The sequence below is a fragment of the Lates calcarifer genome, linkage group LG20, assembly GCF_001640805.2.
Source record: "Lates calcarifer isolate ASB-BC8 linkage group LG20, TLL_Latcal_v3, whole genome shotgun sequence".
Taxonomy (NCBI): Eukaryota; Metazoa; Chordata; class Actinopteri; family Centropomidae; genus Lates; species Lates calcarifer.
Window position 1 is genome coordinate 18,489,938 of NC_066852.1, and position 16,621 is coordinate 18,506,558.

General features: G+C 37.5%; 1 protein-coding gene across 1 annotated transcript in view; it reads left to right on the forward strand.

Moving 5' to 3' along the window:
• The window catches only part of LOC108893483 (rho GTPase-activating protein 26), an 85,628-nt gene extending 70,968 nt beyond the window's left edge, over positions 1-14,660 (forward strand). Inside the window, exons 21-24 of the mRNA XM_018691552.2 lie at positions 8,196-8,231; positions 8,377-8,487; positions 9,637-9,728; positions 12,497-14,660. Of these exons, the coding sequence (XP_018547068.1) occupies positions 8,196-8,231; positions 8,377-8,487; positions 9,637-9,728; positions 12,497-12,585 (328 nt within the window). The 3' untranslated portion in view covers positions 12,586-14,660. The remainder of the gene's footprint in view (positions 1-8,195; positions 8,232-8,376; positions 8,488-9,636; positions 9,729-12,496) is intronic.
• The last annotated feature ends 1,961 nt before the right edge of the window (positions 14,661-16,621 follow it).

Sequence of the window (16,621 nt, forward strand, 5' to 3'; positions counted from 1 at the left end):
GTTTAGTCATTAGCATCTTACAATTTCTAAAATGGGAAGCCTTGCACTCTTTGCCCTTCGACCATGGCTGTGTTGTATTTTCATGCGTGTAAAAAGAGCGGTGCATGGCCAAGACTCTGCCAGGTCAGCATGAACAGACACACAGCAGAGGATTTTATTTTAGATTCAAAGACAGAACTGTGACTTCAAGCTACTCAACAAGCAGCCACAATGAAAACATTACGCGTAGCAAGAAAAGAGAAGCAGTGTAGTTCCAAAGCTATCTGGCTGGAGTAGTCACTGAAGTGTGAGTCAGAGGAGCTGCCATCGCCAAGATCAATATGGTGAGCTTTTCAAAATTGTGGCAGGTTGTCCTTTTAAAGAAACAGTTCCAAGTTGTGGTGAGTATGTGTGTGTCATTTTACTCTTGAGACTGGAAGGCTGAAAGAGATGAAAAGAATGATGGAATCAATCTACCTCAACAGCATAATAATGTATATCGATTACCACTGTTGCATGATTTAATTAACCAAATTTTCATATAGTTAAATATGTTTTGCTATTCACCAATTGATGGGTGATGATAATAGAGCAATTAATCTCTAATGAGAGGTTTCACATTTGCATTAAAATATCAAATGAGTATCTCATCAAAAATGTAGAAAAACACAAAACTGAGAACCCTTTACCTTAAGAACATATAAAGTCATTTTGTTGTTGTCAGTATGCATAGTAAAATTTTCTGGGAAAGGATGGCAATCCTTCACAGAGTTTGAGATAATGGATTTTGCCTCATTCAGGACACCAAAATAGAAGATCAGATGAAAATCATTCCAGCAGATATTTTGTTTCATGCACAATGGTCATGTTGTCCTTGAAACCTGTAACTAAAGGATGAATTGAGGACAGCGGATGATATCATGTTGCAATTATATTGAATTAGATGGTATTTGGCTCTTTGAATTGCTGCCTGTTACATAACTCCCTCTAATTCTCCCTTTAAATCTAGCAAAAATGATGACAATGGGTTAATGTGGATAAAAGAAAAAGATGTTTGGACCTTCTGGAAACTGTATCTGATCAAAATTTTACTGACAGTTTAGGAAGTGATCTAGACCTGCTGGTCACAGATTACTGGAAACAGATTTAACCACGTGTTTACAAGTGGTTTGAAGACATGCAGACACTCTACCATAACAGATAAGATTTTGTTTGACAAGAACCACAACTCTCAAGAGGAAAATGGCCGCATATGACCCATAGTCAAAATACTTGGCCCAAGTGCGCAGTATGAGTCTAAACATATTCTGATATGGGTATAGAGCCCGGGGATCGGCTCTGATGGAGGTTTAAGTTCAAGCATGAGTTTAACTGAGGTCGAAAGCCAAAAATGCTGCTCTTTTTATAATTTAGATCATTAGACACTAAACATTAGTTCTCAATACTGCTGCTCTAAAGTGAAAGAAATGAAACATCGACTATAATGAGATTATACCGTGGAAGCTCACATCAGTTGAGTAGTATATCTGTCAATTTGTAAAATGATAGATTTTAAGTCTTGATAATTAGCTGAAGTAAAATTTCATGTTGATTTTGATATTCAATAGATAGTCCTTTGTCTACTTCAGGTTCACCCATGAATACTATGAAAATTCCTCTTTACGATGTCATAGGAACACATTATTCTTATTATAGTAAAACGAATACCAGTATTTGCTGATTGACAGTAAGTTTGAAAGGATCAGAAACTGGGGCTTTAAAATTTGAAAGGTGTGGGTATTACTAGCTAAAATTTTGGATCCTAGAGGAAGTTTTTTTTTTTAATTAAAGCTCATTTACAGCATAAAATGTTGTGTATTGCCCAGACCATGTTTTCTCAGTCTTTCAGAGCCAGACATGAGTCAGACATCATAGCTTTCCAAGAGGAGCCAGCCTGTGCCCTCACTCACAGATAAGAGAGACTTACAAAGTTCACAGGTTAACAAAGCACCGCATTACCCTGAAGCAGATGTTATTTTTAGCTTTGGCACCCTTATTACTGGTCAGGTTTGTTTTGACGTGTCCTTGTTTTCAGGTGGGAGATGCCTACAGGTCGTTTTGTACCCTTTAAGTTCTTTCACGTATAAATCAGAATCCGATAACTCTTTCTAGTAATGAAGGACAAAAAGACTGGCATGTGTGATTAATACGACAGTGGCTTTGACCTTGAACCTAATATACTTAGGTTAGTAGTAAGTGTAAATGGCAAACGGCAAAATGTCTCTTTCTGTCTTCCATGTGCCCGCTGGGGAAAGTCAGTGGTTCATAATGTATTCCTGCTGTCTGTTTGGCATTTCAATGAAAAGGAGGAAAAAAAAGCAGAAGAGAGGTGAACAGTCTTGAATGCAGACAGATTCAAGATAAAGACAGATGACAGCTGTTAATTCAAATGACTTAAAATTATTAATTTAAATGACATCTCCTTTGTGATTATACTGTTTTGTAAGAAACCTGTCATAGAAATATTTCCTCCCCACAGCATAGCACCCATGTACACACACACACACACGCCTCTGCTGCTTTTACTCACGAGCTGCTTCTTGAAATGTTTGTTTCTCGTTCCCATTTATTTTTTTTCCTTTTTTGTTTGTCATCAGCACAATGCAAACACAGTATGTCTCTCTCCCTCAGACCCTTAGATCTTTGGATATTACACTAAGTACTGGCAGTCTCTCATGAGGGATTCAGCTTAAGTTTTTAAATGGGTATTCAAAGCTGCACTCATGATCATACTAGATTTGATTTATTTATTTTTTTGAGAGACATTAAGTTCACAGAGAGTTCTTCCCAGACTACCTCTCTGAGACGTTTTCTGTTCTCTGCCTCCTTCAGTGGATTACCTTCTGCTGTAATCATTTATTCAAATCATCTTGTTTTTCTGCACAATCATGATTGTTGCTGTGTTTCAACTTGATTTGTTTGGATGATGATGATAAAAAAAACTCCACATTATCAGTCATAATAATAATGATAATAATAATAATCATAATAAGCAGATAAATGAATCGACAAGTGACCAAGCCATATTATTCCAACTGAATGAATATAAAACAGCTGTTTTTTTTACTCTCTCAGCTGATATTTGTTTTAACTAGTGTAAATAGCACAAACAGATAAAGGCCAATTGCTAATACAGGCCAGGTTAAAAAAACAAGACAAAACACTGAGGGTGATAAAACTATCTTTAGTCTACCACAACAGGTCACACTCACTATTATGCTGCTTTGACTTTCTTTTTTTTTTTTTTAAATATCAGTTTTGTCCATATCACATTATAAGCCTACCAATAACAGGAAGGCTGTTGATGTGAAAAATCTGTTGGAACTATTAAGTTGCCTTCACAGAATGTCAACATCGATCAGGAAAAGGTGGAAGGGGGAAAGGACTGGAATGAATTTGTGAATGAAAACAGTTTCTGTCAGAGAAGAGAAAGTAAGAATAGCAGAATGGTGAGTATGACATGACTCAGTCTTTGCACTGATTGATTTAGTTCTGTGGAAATGGACATTACATTGAAATGATCAAGACAACAAGTGAGCAAGTTCCAGTTCTGAATTTAATGAGATGCAGGGTAAAGTAGGAATAAAAGGCCAAATGAAGGACTGGCTCTCTGCTTTTGAGGTACGTTATCTTTTGAGAATTTACAGTTCAGGTGTATAGTAAAAAGATGAGAAGTGTCACCTCTTAAGGCTCTTAAGGCTCTTAAAGCTCTTAAGGCCTCTCAAGGCATCACATATTGATGTCCTCATTTGTATAGAGAAGTGCACTTTGAGGGAGGAAGCAGCACAGTTTATTAACCAGTATAACTCATCTAATCTCTTCCCTGTCCATCCCTGTACTTTAATCAGCAGCCTTTCACTGTTGTTGTCAAAACATAAAGATAATTAAGGTCACAGTGACACTTGTGTGACATCAGTGCCACCTAAAATTTATGACTCTCATTAATGAAATATTTCTATGAGCTTTTGGCACCCTTGTGTTTTTTCTGGTGCCCAAACTTGATATTTGCAGGTCATGCAGGTCATGCCGCTTTATTTTGCAAACAGTCTTTAGGCAATAGACGATAGACCCTATTTTTAGGGGTTCCTCCCAGGGTTGTAAACTGTCATTCCTCACTGTAAAGACAGATGTGATCAACAGGGTAGTTGTCACTTTGGCAAATGTGAAGACAAGAACTGCCTTTCACTCTGACTCAAGATTGTTGTTTTTAGCATTAAAGCAGTAAAGATGCAGCTCATTGCCCACATGGATTGTCTGTAAATTTTAGATGAGGTGTCTTTGCATTCACTTTCAATAAGATGGAGGTGTGCGCCGTTCTACTAGTGTGTATTCTGCAGTGAGTGTGTGGGTGTGCTATGACAAAGCGAATGAATGGCCTGTCAGGAGGAGAGGGGAGAGACAAGACATCAGTTTAATTAGATCACTTGTTAGATGTGATGTGGGGGACTTCATTCACCAGTTGCTTTACATTGTAATCCGCAATCTTTATTAATTCTTGTGCTATATGCTGGAGGTAGGGCAGGAACAGGAAGTCTTAACCAAGGAAAATTCCCTCTCTTCAACGCAGGAAAGAAAACATTGGTTTATATGGTTGAAAATATCCTGATTGTCAGCTGGAAATCTTTTCCAGCGGTTCTACTCGAGGGAGGGGGAGAAGATGAATGGGTGAGAAGACAGCTACACAGGATATAAAGAAATTGAAACCGAGGAAGCAGATAAGAGAGAGCATATTGACAAGCAGTGACTGACAAATGGAGAGAGAAGGTGGATCATTGAGACAGTTACTCAAACTGACAGTCTGATAAATAAATAAGGCACATAACCAAAACTTTTTGCAGCGTTTTCCACTGAAATGAAAGGAAATGAAAGGAAATTAATCCATTAAGGTGAAAAATAGACAAGACCCTTACAATAGTCAGAGCCAGATTAATAAAATGTCTTGAATGAGCTTGACTGAGCATGTTTACCATGTCTCATTTATACTTTATAGTATGTAATGGTCCTGTTAGTTATTTGCTCTGCAGCCTATGTAACAATAATGTGATCTCTTCTGTTTCCTACTTTGGATCTTAGTCAGATCTTCATCTGCATAACCCTCAGTTACAAATATTAGAATCATCGAGAATTTGAAAGCAAACTATTCATTTTACAAAGTCCTTTTCTACAGTCAATAATCTTTTCAATATTAACAAAATGCTGTCAATGCTGTCCATCATTATGGAGTTACCCAGAATTGATTGTGCGAGTCAACCATGTGTAGAGACTGTTGTTTCCGAGGTCAAGAATGAACTTCCCACCTTAAATCTATTTCAAATCCATCCCTCTGTCTATGTTTGTCACTTGGCAACAGGTGATCTGATTGCAGAGGTATAGTCAGCATTATCTGCTGGAGTACGCTGTTAGAAACCTCAGATGGACTCTTTGTAGCATCTGCAAAGAAAATACATTTATTACTTGTCGTCTATGTGTTATCCAACGAGTGACAGTACTGTGGTTATTTTAGTAAATAATGCGTTTGCTCCTAAAGAGAGACAGACCATGATTATTCCAAATCTCGCCTCAGGATACAGCAGTGTCACCATGGCAACCATATTTCAAATCATTATATCACAGACAATTGTCTGACACAGGCAGAAAAATGTAGTTATGTTCTGTCTCTGCTAATCATATGTGTTTATTAATTCAAGTCATAAACCGTAAAATGTTTTTATAGTAACAAAGGATTAAATGACTATGTGTAGTCTGAAATGACTTGCTTATAGTGAGAAACCATTGTTTTGGTTTTATGGCCCAAAGCTTTATTGTTTTTGCTTCAGTCTCACAGCTCTCATTGCAGCTGCAACAGATGTGAAAAGCTCTAATAAACCGCTTAATGCTGCATGAACAGCAGCCAAGGTTGACACCAGACTGGTTAACATAGTTGAGCTTTTGGCTTATATTTCTCAGGAGTTGGTGGAGAACAAAACAGAGCTAGAAAGGGTGTATATTGATTTGGCAGTGGCATTTATTGGATGGCCAGACACCCAACTAAATGCTTATGTTACTCTATACTTGTATGTAAACAAGCAACTGTTGGCAAGCACATTCGTCATATCAACTTTGTAGGATGAGAATGTGTTGTGTTGTGAGAAAGTGTTGTGTTTACAGCTTGTTCCGTTTCACCCAAGTGGTTTAACTCTTCTACCTAAATTTCACCATGCTGTTTGAAATATATAGAGAAAAATTCTTTGTTTTCACAATATCACATTTTGTACCTGCCTGTTCAAGTAGTTCATTGAAGCTGTGCAGATACACAGATATTGTGTTATATATTCTTGGATGCACAATCGCATCAAACGAAATTTCTCCATCAAAACTCAGTCTTAAGGAATTCATTAGATTTTAAAGTAATGATTGAAGCAGTCTGAAATTGAAAAGGCGAAATGATCCATAATTGGATGTAGCACTGAAAGTTTTAGTACTTTCTAGCTATTCCTATTTGTGAATCAAGATGGAATCCTGCGCTCACAGCTTGCTGCTGGAGAGCATTTTTGTTCCAGTCCTTTACATGCATAAACGTCAGCACTATTAGCTTTAATAGCACCATTTAGCTCACTTCTTTCAACAAAATGTCAGTGATTGTACAGACAGTCTGAGTGCAGTGAGTGTATTTTAAACTGAATAGACTGACCAGTTAAACCTGCTCAAAGATAGGATCCTTGCTGATTGCACATCTTAAGTCTACTTGTTGATCTGAAGAAAAGGGCCCCAGAAGTAGTTTTGAAGCCTTTAGACAATGGAGTCAGTGCTGTTCAATGTACTGTATGAACGGAAATGTCTACAGACAAGATTTCTAATAGAAAATGATGTGTGTAATTTTGTCTCATTAGAGGTTTTTTAGCACCAGGCAAGTGGCTGCATGAAACAATGTACTGCACATTGACAAACAAAGCAACACCTCCCTTGTATAATCCAGCCTTTCAAGGCTTTTTCAGTATTATTTTAGTTCCTATGGGGCAGAGCAATGACATAATAGAGGCAGAGGCAGCAGAAAATCTCTTTGAGCCTGAAACTCATGTAGTCAGGCATGATGCACAGTAGCCTGGCTGAGTTTTGTCAGTGCTGCAGTATGAATGCAAAGTGGTGGGCGTTCTGTTTCCTCATGAATCTGCTGGCCTTGTTTATGTCAGAATGTTTTGTGTTGTCTGCGCAATAATCTACGTACATGTTAATCACTAAAAATACTTTTCAAGTAAAATTACCTCAAAGCTTGTTACTTGGTCATGCCTTTATATGATGTGTGTGTGTGTGTGTGTGTGTTGACAGCTGACAGTTTCACTTCACTGGCATCTTGCTATTCCAGATTAGATGGATGGAATGACAAATGGATTGATGAAAGCAAACAGCTTGCTTAGACAGAGGATTGAATCATATTTCATAGCACCATCTCAGCTGAACACTTGGAAATTTAATTAGGTTACGGCAGATACACACTCTTCCCCCAAACTGGAAAGAGTTTCACTACAACTATGTGTAATTGCAGTAGATGGACGAGCCAAATCTGTTCTTTTTGACTGTAAAGAGGTTAGTCCTGTTGATATGGCATTACATGTGTTTCCCCTATCTATAGAACATAAAATGTACCAAGTAGTTCATATATTGACCAAGTACCAGAACCATGCCGGGGCCAAGTTTATCCATGGTGGAGACAGCCAAATTGTTCATTTGTTTTGACTTTGAAAACTCCCCAGAATGTACCGTTTTCTTCATCATGGCTATTAGCCTTCAATTAAGGTTGTTGTTTTAGTCAGAGCTGGAGCACATTAAGAGACTCACATCACCCGTTGAGAGCTATTAAGGAGTCAGTTTCTCCTTGCAGCTAAGTGTTTTAGGTTTCATTTGTACCTCTTTTTTTCTGCCCATCAAGCTGGGAGGTCTGCTCTGTGGACATGTCATTTGTTCCTTGTGTGTTGGAAAGCTAATGCAAGTATACCTCAGTGAGAGGACAGTGAGAGGGGAAAACCCTTCAGTAACATAATCTCTCTTGAGGCATAATGTTTAAATTAGTATCAGTTTAGGTTAGTTAAAATAGCTCTCCTTTGTTTTCACAAGTCCAGAAATGTTGTAGTACTTATCCGTATGCCTCATTGATTAGGACAGATGATTTAATCTTGGTTTATTTGATTTTCGGTTTGCAGGCTCAATCCAAAGAATCGTAGCAGCATACCAACGAGGTAAGAAAAATGTGTCCTTAATTTTCACTCATTTGTCACAGCTGATAATGTCCCGAGCTGTATAGTATACAAGTATACATGTGTGTTTTTTTTTCTTTCTGTAAAACACTACAAGTGTGTCATTTTGTGTCTATGTGTCCATCAGTGCAACATCTCCCAGCCCCACCTCACCACGCTCTCCCTCATGGCCAATGTTCTCAGCCCCGTCGAGTCCTCAGCCGACGTCTTCCGCCTCCAGTGACTCCTCCCCTATCAGGTTGGTCCACATTGTTTTTGTAATGATTTTAATCACAACATGTCACAGTGAAGCAGCAGAAGACTGTAATTGTATAAGAAAACTCTTAAGGTGTAAAGGTGTGTGAATGTGTGCAGATGGCACACTGACGTGAGAGTAGAAGAAATAAAATTAATGAGAGCAGTATATTTTTAGATCTCCTATACAGCACGTTCCACTTCTACAGGTGTGGTAGTGCTGGGAAATTTGAATCAAGCACTCATTAAGGGCTACTGAGTAAATCGTTTGAATGCCGTTAGCAGTGTGCTAATATGCTAATATTTACTTAAGTAGCTCTTTAAAATTCATAATGCCAGATGTTGTGACTGTTAAACTTGTATTCATGAGGAACAGCATGATAATTTAAGAAAAAGCTTGCTGCAGGCATCTTCTCAGCTGCAGTGTCCTTCAGTGAGGCATGTCCTCCCTATAGACTTCAATGTAGTGGACCGTGACCTGTGACCTTCCCCATGAAAAGATGGAATTTAATAGCTAAACTGCTCTTCGGGGGATCAGTATAGTATCTTAATGTGTGCCCAACTATTTTTATACTGATTGTAATTGTTATATAAGCCTGCCTATTTAAATTTGATTAAGAATGAACCTTATTTAGATGCAGTTATTTTACTCAGCCTTGGCAGACAAACTGTGTCTATCACTACATTTCAGTGCTTCATGTTTCAAGCTTCAAGTGTCCTTGCCACTGCTTTACATCAGCCTTTTCTCCGACCACTGACCTCTACATGGCAGTTAGCAGGTTCTGTTGCCTGATACAGTATAAGTTACAGGAATATAAAATGGCTTGTAAGAGAAGAAATCTGTACTTCAGATATAAAATATATTAGAGATGTGTGTCCAATTTAAAAAATAAAAACAAAACAAAAAATTGAGAACATGAAACCCACATTAGTCCAAGAGGATTATATCATTTAAGTTTGACTTCCACTAGTAAACACCCATTATCACGTGTGAATGAAGCCATTTGGTACTTACTTACTTGTCATAAAACAGTCTGTATAAAGTAATGACCTGTCTGTGGCTTGTGTAACTTAAGGTGTTATTTTAGGTCTAGTCTGAGGTGTCTGATTAAAGCATTGTTTAACATTTTTCTAACTGTCTTCACATCTCCAGTATTGCGGGCAGGAAGGCTCGAGCGCTGTATGCCTGCAAGGCAGAGCATGACTCGGAGCTGTCCTTCATCGCTGGAACCATCTTCGAGAACGGTGAGTCAGGCTCTGGACATGCCAGCGGAAAGGAAAAAGAAAAGAATGTGGGTTGGTGTTTGTATAAAAACAAACAATTACTGTTGAAACAAAAAGTCAGCCTTGGGAATTTGCTGGACATAATTTATGTGGTCATGGTGTCGGATTTCATTGTTGGGATTGAAATTAAAGTATGCTCAAAGTTATCCAAACCGGTCAATGGTTTTGGCCCGAAAAAAGTTATAGCTGAGATTCTGTTAACACCATTTTCCCTTGACTGCCATTTCAGTATTGGAATTTAATGGTTCCTTGTCATTTCTTCCCAATGTTTTTCCTTTAATAATAAGTGGTGATCATGCTAGATGAAAGAGGATGGCGCACTGGAGTGTTTGTTTGAAGAAGCTTTTTAATAGGTATCATGCTGTCAATTACTGGCATCCTGAATCCATAGGGAGTGATGTATTTTTCCATCTGTTAAGTGTATTTTTATCCAGCACCTGGCATCAAAATAAGCTTGAATGTGCACTTGCTTTTATTGCATACTTCACCCAAGAATATTAGAAGTTGGCAAGCAGACTAGACTGTAACAGATGCAGTCAAGTGCAATGCATTGCTTTTGCACGCAGGCTAGAACTTAATATCTTTCAGATGAAGGAATCATTTGCTTTGTTTTGGGTAAAAACAAACAATATGTATATATGAAAGAAAAACCTAAACAAGCACACAAAGGATAGGACAGGAAAGTATTGATAATATTATTTCTATTTTTCAACGGCTTCCTTTCTTTTTTCGCTTTATTTTTCTTTCCACCTCCCCCTAACCTTAGGAATCTCATCAGACTCTCCTCTCTGGGGTTCTCTTGCGCCTAATTTCAGCCACTCCAACCTTGAGTTCCCAAAACTGTAAATCATGTTAATCTCTCCACACTCTTCCTCTAAACTTCTCTAATAAAGACCAGAGTGGCACAAATGTGAGGACAGTAAAACTACTTAAGCAGTACTTGTGCTGCTAATACGTGTTATCAGGCAGAGTAACAACTGAACTGAACTACTATTATGGTACGTTTTAAATACTGTAGGGATTCACTTTTTTGGTCATGCCAGCTGACACATGGTCTCTCAGACTCCCTAAATAGAGTTAGCAGTGTAAAGACCATTGAGAGTTATGTAATGCGGAGCAGTGTCATCGGAGCCCTTTGGGTTAAAATGTGACCTTGGGGACATGTAATCCCCACTGTGGTATCCCAACACCCCTGTCTACTCGTGGCTAGCCTAGGACGGAGCATCCCAGCTATCCCCACAGAGCTCATACCGCAGCCTCACAACACTTTTTACAGTCATAAAAACAATGTTTAAATACAATATATAAATGTTTTTGTGTTATATACAGTGTTGCCACAATTTAGATTCATATGTTGTTGCACAAGCCAAAATCTAAAATAGAGGGTTTTTTTTTCATATCACTGAAGATCAAACACAGATGAAAACTTTGTGCACTGTCTCATGTTCAGTTCACATTTGGTTCCTCTCTTTGATGTAATCTGAGGCAGCATGGTTTGCAAGTTAGATTCCCTACAGAGTCCAGAGGACTTTGTGGTTAGTGGATCTTTGACTGGAACACGACAACATACTGTAGCAAGGAAATGACAGCAATACACAATTAATTCACTAAACCTCCTCCCTCAGAATCATTCCATTTTGTTTAGGTATTAGGCCAACAACACAAAGTTGGTAACTGGCTGGTGAACATAGTGGAGTATTTAGCAGCTAAACAGAAAATATTGGTGGAGCTGGCGCAGTTAGTGGAGACCAAAACAAAGCTAAAAAGTGGAGTGAATGTTGGACTTAACATTCTTATGTTTTCCCTGTGCCTGCATGGGTTTCCTCCAGGTACTCTGGCTTCCTCCTACAGTCCAGTGACATGAAGGTTAGGTTTATTGGCAACTCTAAATTGCCCATAGGTGTGAGTGTGAGCGTAAATGCCCCATGATTAGACTGGTGACCTGTCCAGGGTGTACTCCGCCTCTCACCCAGAGTCAGCTAGGATTGGCTTCAGCTCCACATGACCCTCACAGGATAAGCGGTATTGCTAATGGATGGCATTTTTCAGGTGCCCATTATCGTGTCTGCAAATAAATGCTAATGTTGGCAATTATTTCTCAAAAAGTTTTCAATATCAACTTTATGAGGCTGTTAATACCAATTTAAGGAATGTCAAAGATAATGCAGTACTGTTAAAATTCAAAACAAACTGCATTAAACCTATGTGGCTGACTTATGTTACATTTCACTGTTAGGCTGCACAGTCTATAAGCCAAAATCCAAAAGTAGCACCACAATTGTCTAAAGACTGTCTAGGTGGTAAGGATAACAGAAATTAATGATTACCTGACAAATGTAATATGATGGAATTAATTAATTAGATCCCTCAACAACAAACCATCCGTATGCCCATAATCAATTTTTATACCTTTTACAAAATGTCATTTAATGAAAATTGTAGGAAACACCCCTGTCTGGATTTTGAAATCTTTCACCCTGGTAGATATTTCATGCTCACTTATTAGCGGCTATTAGTGTGTGATGTTGCTGCTCAAAATATTTACATATGAAAAACAGAACTGTTCTCAGTTATTTGCATCTGTCTCTTAACCCCCTTTCCTCCCCTCTTCCTCTCACTATTTGCACATATGCTTGTGTAGATATTAAAATGCCTTACATTTGTGGACATTTTTGCCTCCATCTTGAGATGTTTAAAAAAATGCAGTGTTTCTTTCTCTCTCTTTTCAGTTCATGCCTCCAGGGAGCCGGGTTGGCTGGAAGGTACTCTGGATGGTCGAACAGGACTGATACCAGAAAACTATGTGGAGTTTTTATAGTCCAGGGCTGGGGGGAAAAAAGACCTGAACTGGACAATACTGAACTAGAGATGATCAAACTGGACTTAGATTAAATAGATTTGACCGCACAAGACTGAACAGACTTTGTTAGATCATATACTCCTACTGGACTGGACTTGTTGATGAGGCCACTCGACTCGTCTCAACTAGAACTGAAACTGGACCAAGCAGAACCATATGAAACAGATATGATGCAGAAACAAAGCAGAGCAGACTGGGAAGAGGCCCATGAATTGCACTGGAAAAAAGGAAAAAAAAGTTTCAAATCCCTGTGTGGTTCCGGCTGTTATTGGATTCGTGTGGATGGCTTCCCAAGTCCTGTTGAAGATGATGTGGTAATGAACCTGGAATGTGTGTGTGTGTGTGTGTGTGTGAGAGAGAGAAATGTGTGTGAGTGTGTGTTGGGGGGGGCGGGGTCACCTGGGTAGATGAGTTGATATTTCTGAGCTGTGAGGCTTGTGATTTTTCAACCCTTTGTTATTTTGAGCTGCACTGCCCCACTGATTCAGCATCTCCTTCAGCTAGAAATAAAAAGTGTCTGTAGAGATGGTGGAGATGATGACACTGAACACAAAAAAGCAAGCGGCCTCCTACTTTGGACTTGCGAGTTCACCTTCTCTGTGTGGTATTTGCATGATTGCTAATCCCATTGGAGGAGTGGAGCTTTTAGAACAGATTTAAATGATTGGGTTTGGCTGAATGGCTCCCAAAATGTGTTTTTTAACACTTTCTGTGGCAGTCCAGTAATTCCCCAGGACAAGACTCAACCTGGCTAATGTTTCAGAGCTCCACTTCAGCGGCCGGAGCCCCAGGGCAGATCAGCACAGGGTGAGGTTACCGGGAAAACAGTTCTCCAAAGGTCAGCTTTGGCTTTCTCCTTTTTTATAATGCCTCTCCCTGCAGAGCCCTCACAAAAAATGTGAAATTTTTTAAAACAACTCCACAAGCTGATCAGTGGCTTACAGTGCAGCATAGGAGGAACAGCTGATTCCTGCTGGTTCAAGCAAGCCGAGCTGTGAGGCCTCACTCTGCTTGCCCAGCTCAGACATTTTTTAATTGTTGGAAATAACTGGATCCTGTACCGTATATAGTGTCAAGTCACTCAAGCACTATTTCAGTCCATTTGGGGAATTTTCATCAAACAGAATGTTTTGATTTTCCCCATCACAGTGTACTGGTGTTTCAACCTCATTTCAGAAATACATACATATGATTGAGCTTATATATATATTTTAAGTGTGGGTATTTTATTTTATCATATGGATTCAATCTGTTTCTTTATTGTAGATGCTCTCCTCTTCAGCCGCATGTTGTAAGCAAACAACTTTAGTCATTTGGAAGTCAAAATATGACATGGTTATACTGTGTATGTTAACATGCACCATAAGGATCCTTTTTCTGTTTTTATGTAGAATAACAAAAACAGTGATAATAATGTAATTGTCTGAAATGGACATTTACATTTGAGACAGATACTCATTCATGAGAAAATGAAATTAAGATGTTTTTCAGAGAAGCTCAGACATGAAGAAAAGAGAAGTCATTAATTTTTCAGAATTGTTCAGATACACATGTGAAAGCTGGTCTGCTCTGGGGCTCCAATGAATGTCCTTGTTTCATTAATCAAAGCTGAATTTTTTCCTTGAACCACTTGGTGAAGTCTGTATCAACCGTTTTTCTTTTAGGACAGAATATTGAGAGAATATTATAGCATTTTAACATGAAAATCAAATGGAAGAGTAAAAAAAAAATGTGAAACAAGACTACTTTGTTCATATCTAAACTTCTTATTTATGAGACTTTCTTAAAGGCGCAATCCTTCTTTTTGAAGTGTTTTATTGACATTGTAAATAAATACACAACATTTGATAAGGTAAACATTTTTTAAGTATGAAATTTTATATTTTGTATTTTTAGCATACTAACTTAATTCCTTCTTTGTTGCCCAGATTTTTGTATCATTTAAGTCTATCTACAGCCTTAAATATTCCTTCAGATGTTTTGGTGATTTGACAAGCATGTGCAGAATTAAAGATAAATGTTGAACAACTGCAGCTTTGATTGTTCTTTCTGATTTAGCGCCTTGTCTGAATATTTATACTGTGGCAGTATTAACACATGTTGCAGTACTTCCTCTGTATTTTATAACGCAACTGTAGTGTTTAAGAAGTAGCACAGGCATCAACAATAGTAACATTTTGGACCAAAGTTAAGTGCTTTTAATAGAATCACTGCAAGAAATGGATTAGCTCACAGCTGGATGATATTTACCAATTTTAAACCACATTGGTAATTCTGACCTAAGCTTTCAGGCTATCATATTAGCTGAGCACAACCTACAAATAATCATTACATCACCGAACTTCTGACACAAGCTATTATGTAAGGATGTGGAAATTAATTTCACCCACACTGTTTTTGTATGAACCAGCACCAACACTGTCTGGATCACATACATATAATTACAGTTGTATTAGAACTCCTGGTACATTTGTTGATCCAAACTGCACAATTTTAAAATAGCCTTTTCTAAGTTTTCTTTGCTGCTGAGTGTGGCTTCTTGCTGGGAGTGGTTAGGGTTAGAACTCCAGCCACCCCCTGCTCACCATGGTCTGGTAGGACATGCACGCACAAGGTAAAAAAAAAAAAAAAAAACACTTGTTGAGTTCATGTACTTGTTCTATATACCGTAAGTCTTTCGATACAGACTTTCAGCATATAGAAAAGACACTATTATAATGTGAGACTTACAAGTTCTGGATAGTGGCACACTGAATTTTTCTTAATTTCCCAAGTTTCTCTGGAGTCAGTTGCTTGAGACCATCATCCGATGGCATGACTTGAAGCAAGTTAAACTGATCTTTTTCACAGCAGACATTTTGATATGTAATTATAGGAAAAGCACAGGGGTTACTAATAATGACAGCTCAGCTAACCCTAACCCTAACCCCTAACCCATTTGCAGACAATACTATGTAATAATAGCAACAGAAGAACTATGTAGTAAGTGTGATAACAGCCCAATAACAACTACGTAACAAATGTAATAACATAGGAATAATATAACAACTATGTACTAACCATGTAATAATATAATTATAACCAACCCTAACTATGTAATAACCATGTAACGTAGCAATAACTGACCCTGACCACTATGTAATAATTATGTAATAACAATAACTGTCCCTAACAACAATTTGATAACTATGTAATTATATAGTGATAACTAACCCTAACCCTCACCACTATGTAATAACCATGTAATAATATAGTAATAACTAACCCTAACCATTATGTAATAACTATGTAATAATATAGTAATAACTAACCCTAACCAATATGTAATAACTATGTAATAATATAGTAATAACTAACCCTAACCACTATGTAATAACTATGTAATAATATAGTAATAACTAACCCTAACCAATATGTAATAATATAGTAATAACTAACCCTAACCACTATGTAATAACTATGTAATAATATAGTAATAACTAACCCTAACCACTATGTAATAACTATGTAATAATATAGTAATAACTAACCCTAACCAATATGTAATAATATAGTAATAACTAACACTAACCCTAACCCTAACCACTATGTAATAACTATGTAATAATATAGTAATAACTAACCCTAACCCTAACCACTTTGTAATAACTATGTAATAATATAGTAATAACTAACCCTAACCAATATGTAATAACTATGTAATAATATAGTAATAACTAACCCTAACCCTAACCCTAACCCTAACCACTATGTAATAACTATGTAATAATATAGTAATAACTAACCCTAACCACTATGTAATAACTATGTAATAATATAGTAATAACTAACCCTAACCCTAACCCTAACCACTATGTAATAATATAGTAATAACTAACCCTAACCACTATGTAATAACTATGTAATAATATAGTAATAACTAACCCTAACCAATATGTAATAACTATGTAATAATATAGTAATAAGTAACCCTAACTCTAACCCTAACCACTAT